At 38.5% G+C, this 13,340-nt stretch overlaps 1 protein-coding gene across 4 annotated transcripts in view; it reads left to right on the top strand.

Moving 5' to 3' along the window:
* The window catches only part of LOC134751406 (uncharacterized), a 34,598-nt gene that overhangs the window by 3,105 nt on the left and 18,153 nt on the right, over positions 1-13,340 (top strand). Inside the window, exons 1-3 of one of the 4 annotated variants that reach the window (XM_063686803.1) lie at positions 1,769-1,985; positions 2,150-2,356; positions 2,760-2,894. In XM_063686803.1, the coding sequence (XP_063542873.1) occupies positions 1,949-1,985; positions 2,150-2,356; positions 2,760-2,894 (379 nt within the window). In that variant the 5' untranslated portion in view covers positions 1,769-1,948. Of the gene's footprint in view, positions 1-1,768; positions 1,986-2,149; positions 2,357-2,759; positions 2,895-4,544; positions 4,972-6,355; positions 6,676-13,340 lie in introns of those variants that run through there. The other 3 variants (XM_063686801.1, XM_063686800.1, XM_063686802.1) reach the window with 3 other exon arrangements.

The following is a 13,340-nucleotide window of genomic DNA, read 5'->3' as shown; positions in this document are numbered from 1 at the left end:
ATTTAACAACGTTCATACAAAATTAAATTTAGCAAAAACGTTTCAAACTCGTTTTACCTATTTATATGCCCCTTGTATTATGTATTTACAAAAAATATGCATATCATTCAATAACCAGTTTGGCATTCCACAGTAAAACCAATAGTATTTGCCTGAAATAATTACAGGGAAAAAGTGTACCACTAAAACACAAAATTGCGTTTATCTCAAAATGGGGTCGCTGTGGGTTGGAACGTTTTCGCGTAACTACGTCCAATTTAACAAAAGAAGACAACACGGCAGGCCTTACTTTGTCGGCATTTGTTTTCACACTACGATGACAAGTAGGTCCGCGGCGGCGTTTCGTTTCACATGTGCGTTTCGTTGGTGCTGTCATTTTACGGGAGCAAAGAATAATAATGTTGCCACCTTTATTGTAAATAGTCCATTGATTCTTTTGACTAAATACATAAACTTAAATATACCATAGTTATTTATTTTGGTAAAAAATATTTTTTTCTCGAACATATTTAATAGCAAAAATGGATCAAGTATATGTGGATCGTTTATAGCAAAAAATTAGAAAATAATATATTATAATAAAACGTTCCAATTTATTTAAAACAGTCTTCGCAGCTTAAAAAAACAGTATGGATTAATCTAAAAGGTTTCAAATTACATGGAACATTTTTGCAGAAATAAAAAATGTATAAAGATTTTGCAAAAACGTTCCAACCCACATGGATCATTTAAGAAACAATTAAATGTGCGTTTTATGAATTTAGTATAATGTTCCAAGACAAGTGGAACATTATAACGATATGTTATTCTATTAAGAGTTTTTAACAATATGTTTCAGTATGCATGTAATGTTTTTACTTTATTTTGAGTACACGTCCTTGGCATAATGGTGGGTTGGAACATTTGGGTCAAACTTTATTGATGAAACTAACCTAAAAATACTAGCATCTTTGTGTGCACATGATGTAATATGTCAAAAATAGTACCCTGGTTATGGTAACTCATTTTCGAGTGACTTGTGGGTTGGAACGTTTTCGCGTAACTACGTCCGTTTTCTTTATTCTTCATTCATTCATTCAATTTAAGAGCTGGTCTCTTGTCGGTGCAGCTTGATGAAGTTGTCTCCACCTTGGTCAATCTGAAGCCTGGCTTTTAGCATCCTGATACGTCATGGCCCCTACATGCTTCTTTACTTGGCTCAAATAACTTTCCTGGTCTTCCCCTCACTCTTCTTCCGTTTATTTTCCCTTCTGTGATGTTTCTGTTTCTTTGTTCTTAGTTACTGACAAATTGTGTTTGCAAGACTAGGTGTACTCTGGAAAACCCACATTATCAGTGAAAAAGGCGCGAAATCCAAATTCTCTATTGGAGGCCCTTTGCGCCTAAATTTTTTTTAAATTTACCTTTCTACTGACAAAAATTGCTTGCCAAACTATAATTTATCGTCAGTAAAAGCTATACCAGACGGGCGTTCAATACCGCAAACTTGGTCCGGTCCGCGGCCTGTTCGTTCGTCTGGATGGTCGTCCGCCTTGAGAGCCAGAAAGAGATATGCAGACCGAGGTCACGATCCGTTACGCCCGTCTGTCATTGCCTTTAAAGTTGTCTCAAGGTTGTTTTGTTTGCTCATGCTAGCAACACTTGCGTAAACGTCAACATCAAGACGTAATGTTTTTGTTTTGCTGTCACTGTGGGAGCGAATGGACCCAAGTTTAAAATAGTTGTTCTTCGTTTTGGTTCCCTAATAGCGATGCTTTATTGTTAAAACTTTTAGAAACTGCGTTGAGTTGTAACCCTGCGTTCCTTCGCCTTGCTGTTTAGAAGTAACTCCGGTTTTCTGCATTTTCTGCTCCTCTGTGTTGATTTGTACGATATGGACGCAATTTTAGAGTAGATTTATTCTGTGGTACTGTTGATAAGACAAGCCACTCTCAGTAAATCTGCTACAATGCCTAGACTATGTGCTTTTGGCTGTAAAACCAGTGGTAAGTTCAGGTTTCGTAAAAAATATCACTAAAACAAGATAAACGTCTGTATAGTATAAAGTCCCATATCTACTCCATGCAAGGTATTAAAATATGATATTATCATACCTTACATGTAAATAAGCAAGACAGATAATACAAGAAGAATGAACTTCTTTTTTCAGGAACTATAACCCATATGTTTCCAAACCCTGACATGTATCCAGAGCAATTCAAATCATGGGTCATTCTTGTTGGTGGCAAATTGGAAAAATCATCGGATTATGAACACTACAGGCGCAGGATCATGTGTGATAAACATTTCAAGGATGCAGACAAAAACCGCAACAACCGGTTAAAAAGAATAGCAGTGCCTTCACTGTTTCTAACTGGTATTAATCCATAAGATTATCTTTCAGAATTAGGTATACATATGTAGTAGTTAGGGTTTTAACCTTTTCACTGCCATTGAAAAAAAAAAGGTATGTATTTCTGGGTAACCATACACTATAAAGTATTCCTACTTAATCTAAGATAAATCTTAATTACTAAAAAAAGTTACTCCAGAACCCTCATAAGAGGTATAGGCCTCTTCCAGTAGAGCACTGATTTAAACTTTTGCGATTTTTACTCATTATTATTCACAATGACGGGACTTAATTGGATGGGACAGGATTTGTCTCTGCCAGTAGAATTTAAGTATGCCAGACAAAGGGATATAGACTGATAGACAATGAACAAATCTGTCAAACATGAGTAAAAGCAATTAATAGACAATGATGTACCTTTTTCCAGAACAAAGTAACATTGAAAATTTGAAAATCTTGCATGCGAGTCAACCAAAGAATAGTGAACAAGACTCTACCTCAAACTTGCCACATGTTTCTAATGAAGCAACACAGCAGGCTACATTACAACCATCCAATACAGGTAAGATTATTATAAGTACTTATTAAATAGTTTGGCCAGGGACAGTCTCATCTCATTTCAACCATAGATATTGGCATGGCATAGGCATGATAGGCATTGAACCGTTAAGTTCAACGAGAGACTTTGCCTCCTTGTGTATTTTCTATCGTTTGTACAATGGACTGTGCTCTGAAGAATTGTTTGACATGATGCCAACAGCCACTTTCTATCACCACACCGCTTACCGTTGGCAGGGTGTTTATCCTCACATCCTAGAGCCTAAATGATCGCACCCTGTGCAGTTTAAGAGGAATTCCCTTCCGTGGATGCTCTGGCTGCACTATATAGTCTATATCAACCATTCGTTGACAGATTTTGAACTGTTAGTTTGACAATATATCCCGACTTTCATGCTTTTCCAGTCTTTCTATTACCAAAAGAATATAATCTACTATTATTTTCAATCGCAAGACACAGTTTGTGATACATTTTTTCATTTAAATTATCAGGTAAATGTCATTCCCGGTTCTTGTCCCTATTCCCTCCGCCGTGCCTATTCACCCCATTTGACGGTACATACAATGCAAGTTAAGTAAAAGCAAAGATAGATATAACTCCGTAATAGATGGATACAGTCTAAGGAAAAAACGTGCCTCGAAAATCACGAAAATTTGATACTCGATCAGATGGCGCCACTAGTTTTGGCCTACACTCGTATAGAGGGCGTTGACTGTTGAGTTTGTTATTTATAAGTTTAACGCATACCAGTGAAAGAACATGGGTCAAAATCATATAAAAATAATTAATGCAAATAAAAAAATCATTTATCCATATTTAAATACATTTTATCGTATTTTTATAAATATTTATTTTTAGTTTTAAAGTGTGTCGACAGATGGCAGTGAATTTACTGGGGTTACAAAATGTACTATGACAGTACCGCTCTAGTATAAGTTACTCTATGGTAAAAGCTTGTAATAAAGAGAATGTGGTTCCTGATATTGCCTTGATACTGGCGGCGGTGGAACATTTCGTCGGCTCTTTTTGCGCGTTTGCGTTTTACACGTGAAACTGTTGGTAAAACTACTGTCACGACACGACATTAATTTCACGCCACTAATTTCGTAATGGAAATCCCGCTTAAAGATCGGATCGAATCAAAATCCAGTGCTGGCCTTTTGTTGTCAGTGTCAAGAAATTTTATTTTAAACACTGAAAGAAATTTTATCTTCCGGTTCGAGCGCCATCTTGATAGTTAGCATCGTGATTAATTACTTTGTTTTTTGCTTATTAATATTGTTTAAAGTGTAATATCGATAGCTTATTATACAGTAAACTAATGTGGTAGTGTGCAGTGAATGGAGAATTAATTTTGAAACGCGTTTAACCACCATCTTGGAGTCGACGGCCGGTAGTCCACGTGCTTCTTGTAAAGTCTAGCTATCGATTTACAAGAGCTAACAAATCACCGTACACTGTCTTGTACAACCGTACAATTTTTGTCGTTTGTAAACCTCTCAATACCTTGATACTGGCGAAATAGTCCCACTGGGCTGAAGCCATAATTTTAAAAGAAGAAGAAGAAGAAGAAATTTTATTTAATTTGAATGTATATATTCGATTGTCATATCTGACATAAATTGCTTGTGTTTTAAGTTTCAAAAGAGAAAGTAAAATAAGTGTTTTTGCTAGTTGATAATTGTTTATTCTTTTGTTTACTAGTTTATCGTATTTTGTATGCATTTAGTAATGGCTATGTGTATTTTTATAGGTTTTTGTGTAATGTTTATAAATGCGACTGAAGGACTTGTATCCATGGTCATGAAATAAATTAAAAAACAAACTTGTCATTGTTGCATTGGATTGCGCCTCCGGTGGCCCGCGTGTTTGATCTTTTGGACTGTTGGACAGTTGTATCTTGATTTCTCTGACTTTAGTCTTTGTTGTTTATGTACATTTTTTTTTAAATGCCACCGAGTAAAAAGTATAAACCATGTCAATATAAGACATGTCAAATATGTCGAGTACGCTCTGTAACTATAAGTGACAATTGTAAAAAAAGGATTTTTATGTCAAGATTTCCCTTGGATGAAGACCGGTAAGTATTGCTTTAGATACTATTAGCCATATTTAGGGTCTGCGTTTGAAACAAAGTAAATTAGATGTTTCATATTTCATATGCATTGTGAACTAGGGAATTTTGTCACAATTCGCAATACAATTATAATATTTCTTCGAATATTTTCAATGGAAAGTTGTTTGCCGTCCATACATATTTTATATTATTTAATATATTTAGTAATTACTTACGATTTTAGTAGTAGTAGTAGTAGTAAACTCTTTATTGTACAAATATACACATTAAAAATTACATGGTACAAATAATAAGATGTACAAAGGCGAACTTATCCCTATGAGGGATCTCTTCCAGTTAACCTTTGAGTAGATGAGAGGAGAAAGTGAAAAGAGGGTGACAAATGTAGCAAAATGTACAACAAGGTACCAGAAAGATAAAGGATATAAATACATACAAAATTAATAGGATAAACATATAATATATTACACAAAAAGGAATGGGGAAAATACACTAAAAATTGGAAAAAAGTAGAAAAATATAAAGCAACATACAATACAAATATAGGCACATTAGTCAATCAGATAACCACAGCTTCTTTAACCTCTCCTTGAACGACGCAAGCGATTGCGCCTGTCTGAGCGAAACTGGCAGCTCATTCCACAGCTTCACTGAACGCACTGCGAAGGACTTGTTGTATCCACGAGATTTGTGAGAGGGGATGGCAAGTGATAAATTCGCGCTAGAACGGAGACGGTGGCCACTGCCTTCAGCCAGAAATTGAAATTTTTGAGAGAGGTATACAGGAGAAGAAGGTGTAAAAAGAACATTGAAGAGAAGAGAAAGAGTGTGAAGATCTCTGCGGCGGCGGATTGGAAGCCAATTGAGTTTATGACGGTAGTAAGATACATGATCGAACTTCCGTAGGCCAAAAATGAATCTTATACAGACATTCTGTAAGCGCTCTAACTTGTCCAAGAGCTCTTCTGTCATGTCAAGATTCACAGCGTCGCCGTAGTCGAGTAAAGGCAGTAACAGAGAGCGAGCGAGCATGGCTTTGGTGTCAAGTGGAAGAAAGTTCTGCAGGCGCCTTAAAGAATGGAGCGATCCAAACAGCTTTTTGCTCAATTCAGTGACATGAGGCGCCCAGGAAAGTGTCTGATCCATGGTGACCCCTAGATTTCTGACAGTGGGTGAGAAAGGAATTGGTATACCATCAAAGAAAATTCTAGGTGCCACCTGCTCAGACAATTTGGAGATGTAATAAGGACTTCCAAAAACGATCGCTTGCGACTTCATGGCGTTGACTTTCAACCCGAAAGATGAAGCCCACAAACAGACGGATTCTAAGTCGGCGTTACGATTTTGACCTTAAATGAAATCTGTTCTAATGATAATATGTTTTTAGATGCAGACAGTGGGTGAAATTAGTGGGAAAAGAAGATTTAGCATATGTTCCCATAGAGAAATTACATGAATTGAAATATTTATGTGCCGATCACTTTAAAAACAGGGATTTTAATAACAAAAAAAATCGGCTCAAGAGATCTGCCATACCATCAAGAAATTTTAATGCTGATCCACTTCCTGATGACATGCTGGTTGATTTTCCTAGTCATGTTTTTTCAGACATATCAAGATATGTCAAGAATCATGCATCTTCAGTGATATGTGTCAAGAGAGTTTCACAATCCCAAGTAGAAGCCATTGCTGAATCTTGTAACTCAGGTAATTATGTAACCTTTATTTGGCATTTGTACCTCTTAAAGTCGACTGATAGGATTCCTCGAGGAGCTGGGCTGGCAGAACTAGCCCACCCCAAAATCGCCCGTACTACTGACCCTGCCTATGAAGCCTATGGTCCCAGGTTTGAATCCCGGTAAGGGCATTTATTTGTGTGATGAACACATATTTGCTCCTGCTGAGCCATGGGTGTTTTCTATGTATATAAGTATGTATCTATCTATTATTTATTATTATTTTATTTATTTACAAGAACGGTTTACACCAATTACACTTGCAATTTACTTAATATTAACACACTTATACAAAAGTAACAGTGCAGAAATTATTCATCAGCTCTTTCACTTGTTCATATTCTCCCAGTAAGCGAGCCACCTGGACGCTAGCTTAGACCAGGAATCAGTAAATAAATCTACTTGTAGATCGTTACTCAGTCTCTATATATGTATGTATATCGTTGCAAAGTACCCATATAGTACAAGCTTGGGGCTAGACCAATTTGTGTAAGATTGTTCCCAAATATTTATTTATATTATATAATTTTATTGAATGTATTTTCATACTTTGAATATTTACAGCAAAGAGTCATAGTAAATTTTGTAGTCACAGTAAATTTACTGCCATCTATCAACACACGATTAAAACTAAAAATTAAAGTATCAAAAAATGTATATATATATATTTTATTTTTATTTTTATTTTTTATTTATTTTCCACACTTACAACTATTTTTACAGGTAAACCTAAGACAATAGTGTAACTATTAATAACACATGTCTAGAGTATGGCATCACGTCTATAACATAATATATACAATGCTGATTTTGTGAATTCATTCAGAGAACATGAGAATATGTCAATATTTTCCGCCGTTATGTTGAGGGTCCGCACAGCGCGCGTCAACGGCGCCAGACCGAGCAAGTTGGTGCGCCCGCGCGGCTCGGCCAGTAGTCGCGGCCGAAGCCGGCGCCACACATACCTGTCGGGCACATAGACACTCACATAACTCAACACCTGACTGTTGTACAATTTGCCCCTGAGTAGCTTAAAAATATATGTTACCAGGCATAGTTCCCTGCGCACCCGCAGCTCGTTGTATCCCACCATACCAAGCACATATAAAGTTGGATACATTAAGGGGTAGAAAGGGTATACACCATATTTCCGCCAGTACAAAAAACGTACAAACTTGTTCTGGATACGCTCCACCATTAAGCTATATTTCGTTTCATGGGGTGCCCAGATCACTGCGTTGCATTCAAGGCTGCTACGGACTAGTGCATTGTACAAGGCGATAATAGCGCCAATATTTGTAAAGCCATGGGACCGCCGAAGCACAAAACCCAGCATTCTATAGGCTTTTTTACAGATATTGACGATATGATCCCTAAACCTTAGATCAGCTGTGAATTTAACTCCCAAGTCTTTAACTTCTGTCACTCTATTTAAAATCTCCGCGTTAACTTGGTAGTCATGTGCAATGGGGTCTCGCGCTCGAGTGAAACTAATAGTCACGCACTTGGACGTATTAAAATACAACTTATTTGCTTTACTCCATGAAACCACCCTATCTATGTCACACTGTAATTTAGCACAATCCGAAGTATTTTTAATGGGTAAATATATCTTTAGATCGTCAGCAAAAAGCAGGCAAGCCGAATTTTTGATAACCTGAGGCAAGTCATTGACCATTACTATAAATTCCAGCGGACCAAGGTTACTTCCTTGACTTACGCCAGATCTCACGAAATAAGACTCAGACCTGAATCCCGCGTACTCAACATACTGACGTCTGTCGCTCATGTAGCTTGCAAAAAAATATAGTAAATGGGGGGTAAAGCCGACGCCAGCTAATTTGCTTAGCAGAATATCATTGTCAACGACATCAAACGCTTTACGAAAATCAAAATAAGCGGCGTCAACCTGCCCCCCACTGTCCACTTCCGGTGTAATTTGGGCCACGTAACTGAGCAAGTTGCTAGTTGTACTACAACCCGGCCGAAAACCGTGCTGCGCGTCGGACAGTTGACTCCGCAATTGGTTATAAATAATACTATGCAACGCGGACTCAAATGCTTTAGCGGGGGTAGACAAGACTGCGACCGGCCTGTATCCCTCAACCCCTATACTTCCCCCTCCTTTCGGAACTGGAACAACACGGGTTGTTTTCCACACCTCTGGAAAAGTTTCTGTCTCTAAGCATATATTGTAAACGTGCAGCAGCGGCTCGCCCAACACATAGCGACAATCTCTAAATATAAACGCGGGGATGCCGTCAGGTCCGGCCGACCGCTTTGGTTTAAGATTTGCAAGTGCACGCACAACTTCAGCCAGATGTAACTTGTCAACGTGTATGCGCGCTGAGTTGAACGAGCACCCCGCCTCTGTCACCGCTGCAGTCACGTTAAGTTTAGCCGGAGTGTCACTATACACGCTTTGAAAGAACTTTGCGAACTCACTTGCACCCCTTTTTCCACTGATAACTACCCCATCTTTATACAGCTTTTGATCATTTCCATGTTTAGTTTTTGATTTGACATAGTTCCAAAAAGCTTTTGGGTCCTCTTTTAGATGTGCTTGGACACGGTCCTGATACTGTGCGTAAGCTGTTTGAATCATAGTTTTAACCCGTGCCCTACTTTTCGCGAACTTTAGGTAATTATCTCGGGAACCAATAGCCTTATATTTTTTGTGAAGAGAAGCTTTATACTTTATTTCTTGAATTATTTCGACGTTATACCATTCGGGATAGATGTACCTCGATGCAATACGATTACTCGTTTTTTTAGGAACACACTCTGTAATAACGGCATTTACGTTTGAATAAAAATACTGTAAACTTTCTTCTGCATTATTTAAACTGTACATCGGTGTCCAGTCAATAGAAGCTAATGCTGCGTATAATCGTGGATAGTCGGCCTTAGCTAAGTTCCACTTTTGCTGACAGTGCTGACCATCAGTATCGGTACCCATATCGGCCTCGTCCCCGCCCCCGCGCACCGCGGTACTCGCCAACGAAACTAACACCTGTAGTGGCGGATGGTACAAGTCAACCGGGACTAGTTGCTCCGACGCAGCGCGTACTATAACGGCTTCCCCCAGGGATGTTAATACCAAATCCAGTTGACGATTATTACAATTTAATATTCCATTTCTCTGAATGAATCCACAATATGCCTGAAAATATTCAAAATAGTCGGTAACAGATGTAGCACAAGAATACAAGTTAAAATCTCCGATTACCACCACCCGACTATGTGCGAGACATAATTGTTCAATAATTCTAAATAATGTCATGTAATCAGTATCTTTACTATTGGGTGGGATGTAAACAACGCAACACAAGAATAATACCCTATTATGCATACACACATTTGCACAAACCAGTTCGAACACCTTATCGCTTACGATGACGTCACCCGGTAACTGCACGGGCCGTAGCTCCATACGCGGTGTGGCCACGAGAAATACGCCGCCTTGTTTACGTCCGTCCGCTCGATCGCAACGGAGAATTTTATAACCAGGCGGGATTATTTCGGCATCGTTAATAGACTCATTGCATCCTGTTTCAGTTATTGCAAATAAATCGGCATTTGACGACGCCAGTCCTGCATTGAATTCTTGCAACTTTGTCCGAAGTCCTCTCACATTCTGATAATACACCTCGTACGATTTATTTCGGGGTGTATTTAGGGTCCCTGGGTTTTCGAAACCACACCCACTCACAGAACTCAACGTTTATTGGCCAAACACACGGCTCACAAAGTTTCTCATAAAAACTTTCCGGAACACTTATTATGAAAGAAGAATAGTCACGCTCCGACTTATGTTTTATTTTCTCCACTTTCACTATACATTCTGTGCCGCAGATATCCCTAACATACGCTTCTAAACTGTCTAAAGTTGTTTCTTTTTTCAGCCGCCAAACATGCAAATATTTTTTACGTTCTGCGCCCTGAATGTCCATCGCATTTATTCTTCCACCTCTCTTTACTTCGTTATTAGGAAATCTACTTCTCCTTTTCGACCTCACCTGAATCCATTCAGTATTAATGTCTGTATTACCGTTTATTTCTGTACATTCCTTCGCCTTAATATTAGTTTCCAAACCCGGTTCACTAGCCCGTTCCGCATTCGATGGTAGACTCGATTGTTTCGTGGCTCCACACGGTTGCATTGAAGTTGTCGCCGCCGCCGGCTGACTTTTAGCGCTTACATTCGCGGCTATTGCGGGTAGATTTTTCGAGCACGCCTTCTCAGCATATGATTCCGTTTTTGTATTTGGAGATAATATGGACTTTTTTTCCTTCTTTTCTATGCAACTAATGTAGGTTTCGAGTTTCCCATTCTTAATTTTCAACTGCTTTATTTCATTTTCCAGTTCACTTACGTTGTGTATTTTTTCTTGAGCAACCCTCATTTGCTCGCGCAATTCATACAACTCTGCTTGATTTTTAACAAAGAGGGCTTCTAACCGTTTAAATGCCTCCATTTGGTTATCCATACGCACCCCCATCTCGGCCCGCAAGCCACAGAGTACATCTAATATTTTAGACTCATTTTCATTCAAAGATACATCCATCTGATTGCGATTGCCGCGCACCGTGTTAACATTGCTCGTAGGAGTAAAGGTTTGGTCCATTATTCTTCCCCTTACCGGAGTATCGTCCCGTTTTGGCCTCAAGCAGGCACATCCTGGACACAACCATTGATTTTTATACTGCTCCGTAAGAGTTTCAAACTCTTCATTCGGCAAAGCCAAACACTTCAAGTGAAACAACTTCTTGCATGATTCATTTGAACATTCCATATAGGAAATATCATAGATTAGGTCGTCACAGCCACCACATCGCGACGACATCACCTTGAAAACGTATAACACGATTCCACTATAAAATTTGAATATATTGACACTGCCTTAGGGTAAAACACGTCCGCTCATTAAGCGCGCGCGACATATATATATGGATAAATGTTTTTTTTATTTGTATTTATTATTTTTATGATTTTGACCCATGTTCTTTCACTGATATGTGTGTGAACACACGATTAACCTTTTGACCGCCAAAGACGGTAAATCACGTCGTCGACATTTTGTGCCACTCACGCCGCCGACGTCATTTGCCGTCCAAACTTAATTTATCAAAGACTCTTTAATAAATAACTATATTTCTTTGTTTGTATTTGCATTATTTTATTTTGCCCTTCTACTATATTGTATAACTTTATTACAATTCAACTATGAATAGAAGGTTAAAAAAAAAACAACATTATGTTATAATACGACTTACCCAGTAAATAGCATAGCTAGCCACGCCAAAAACGGCACTTGACGTCGCCTAGTGATGTGACCGAGTCATGGAGGAATAATATTATTATATGAAAGTAACAATCTCCTAATAGAAATCGTTTCGCGCAGTTCCGACAAACACGCTAGCGCCATCAATAATAGATATGGCTTAATCCCATACATTTTGTAATAGGAGTTGTTTTTGCTAAAATAACTGCTATTTGTGCTGTTACGGTACTTGTTTTCGTGCTTAATTTAAGCAACTTGGTTTGAAAGACGGTACTGACCTTTTGTGATAATGTAACCCCTTATGCATTTATTTTATTGTAACGATACTGCAGTTTGCTAATTAGTAGGTAATAATAATCGACAACGGGTTTGCACATCTCTGAGTAACGCGCGCTTATCAGTGTTCCGTGCGCCCATGACGGCACTTCACGTCCGATGCCTGACGTCACCACCAAGTAGTGATGTGGCATTATTGAGAGATTTGAGTGGAAGTTACAAGTACATTTTGATATTTAAATACGTTATTTAAAGGTTTTTAGTAGAGCTAAAAGCCAGAATTATCTAATATTATATTGTAAAACACCTGTGTAGTGGTTCTTCTAATCTAAGTATGTCAAAAACGAAATCAGTGAAAATATCGATATCCTGTTTTGTAATCACTATTGTTCTCTAAGGTTTTATTTTGCTTCATTGCGGTGTCACGTCGAGTTACGTCAATGCTTGGCGTTCAAAAGGTTAAAACTAAAAATTAAAGTATCAAAAAATGTATATGTATATATATACTCGACGTAAAGACTGGTATAGATCGACTAAAACCTCGTAGCTCCCCGGGTCCTGACAATATTCCGGTATTCATTTTGAAAGGTTGCAAAGAGTGGCTCATGGCCCCCCTTCTTCATATATTCAACCTAGCCCTGGATACTGGCGTGTACCCTTACCAATGGAAGGTTACCCGAGTGAGACCTATTCCTAAATGTACTAGCACGGGTAAAGTTGAAGATTATCGGCCGATAGCCATACTTTCCTCGGTAGCCAAACTATTTGAGTCAATTGTAGATAGAATGGTAGCACCACAATTAAAGCCGTTACTCTGCGATGCGCAGCATGGCTTTAGGTCCCGTCGTTCAGTGGAGACAAACCTTTTAGCCCTGGTTGACTCTATTTCTGATCATTTGGATAACGGTATACAGGTTGACGTGCTGTACTTCGACTTCAAAAAAGCGTTTGATCGCGTAGATAACGATGTACTTTTGAGTAAGCTGTGCAGCATAGGTTTTTCGCCAAAACTGCTCAAGTTCTTTGCCAGTTATCTACGCGACAGGCAGCAATATGTGCAGCATGGATGCTTTGT

Source organism: Cydia strobilella, chromosome 22 (assembly GCF_947568885.1).
Source record: "Cydia strobilella chromosome 22, ilCydStro3.1, whole genome shotgun sequence".
NCBI classification, from domain to species: Eukaryota; Metazoa; Arthropoda; class Insecta; order Lepidoptera; family Tortricidae; genus Cydia; species Cydia strobilella.
This window is presented reverse-complemented; position numbering and strand designations above follow the sequence as displayed.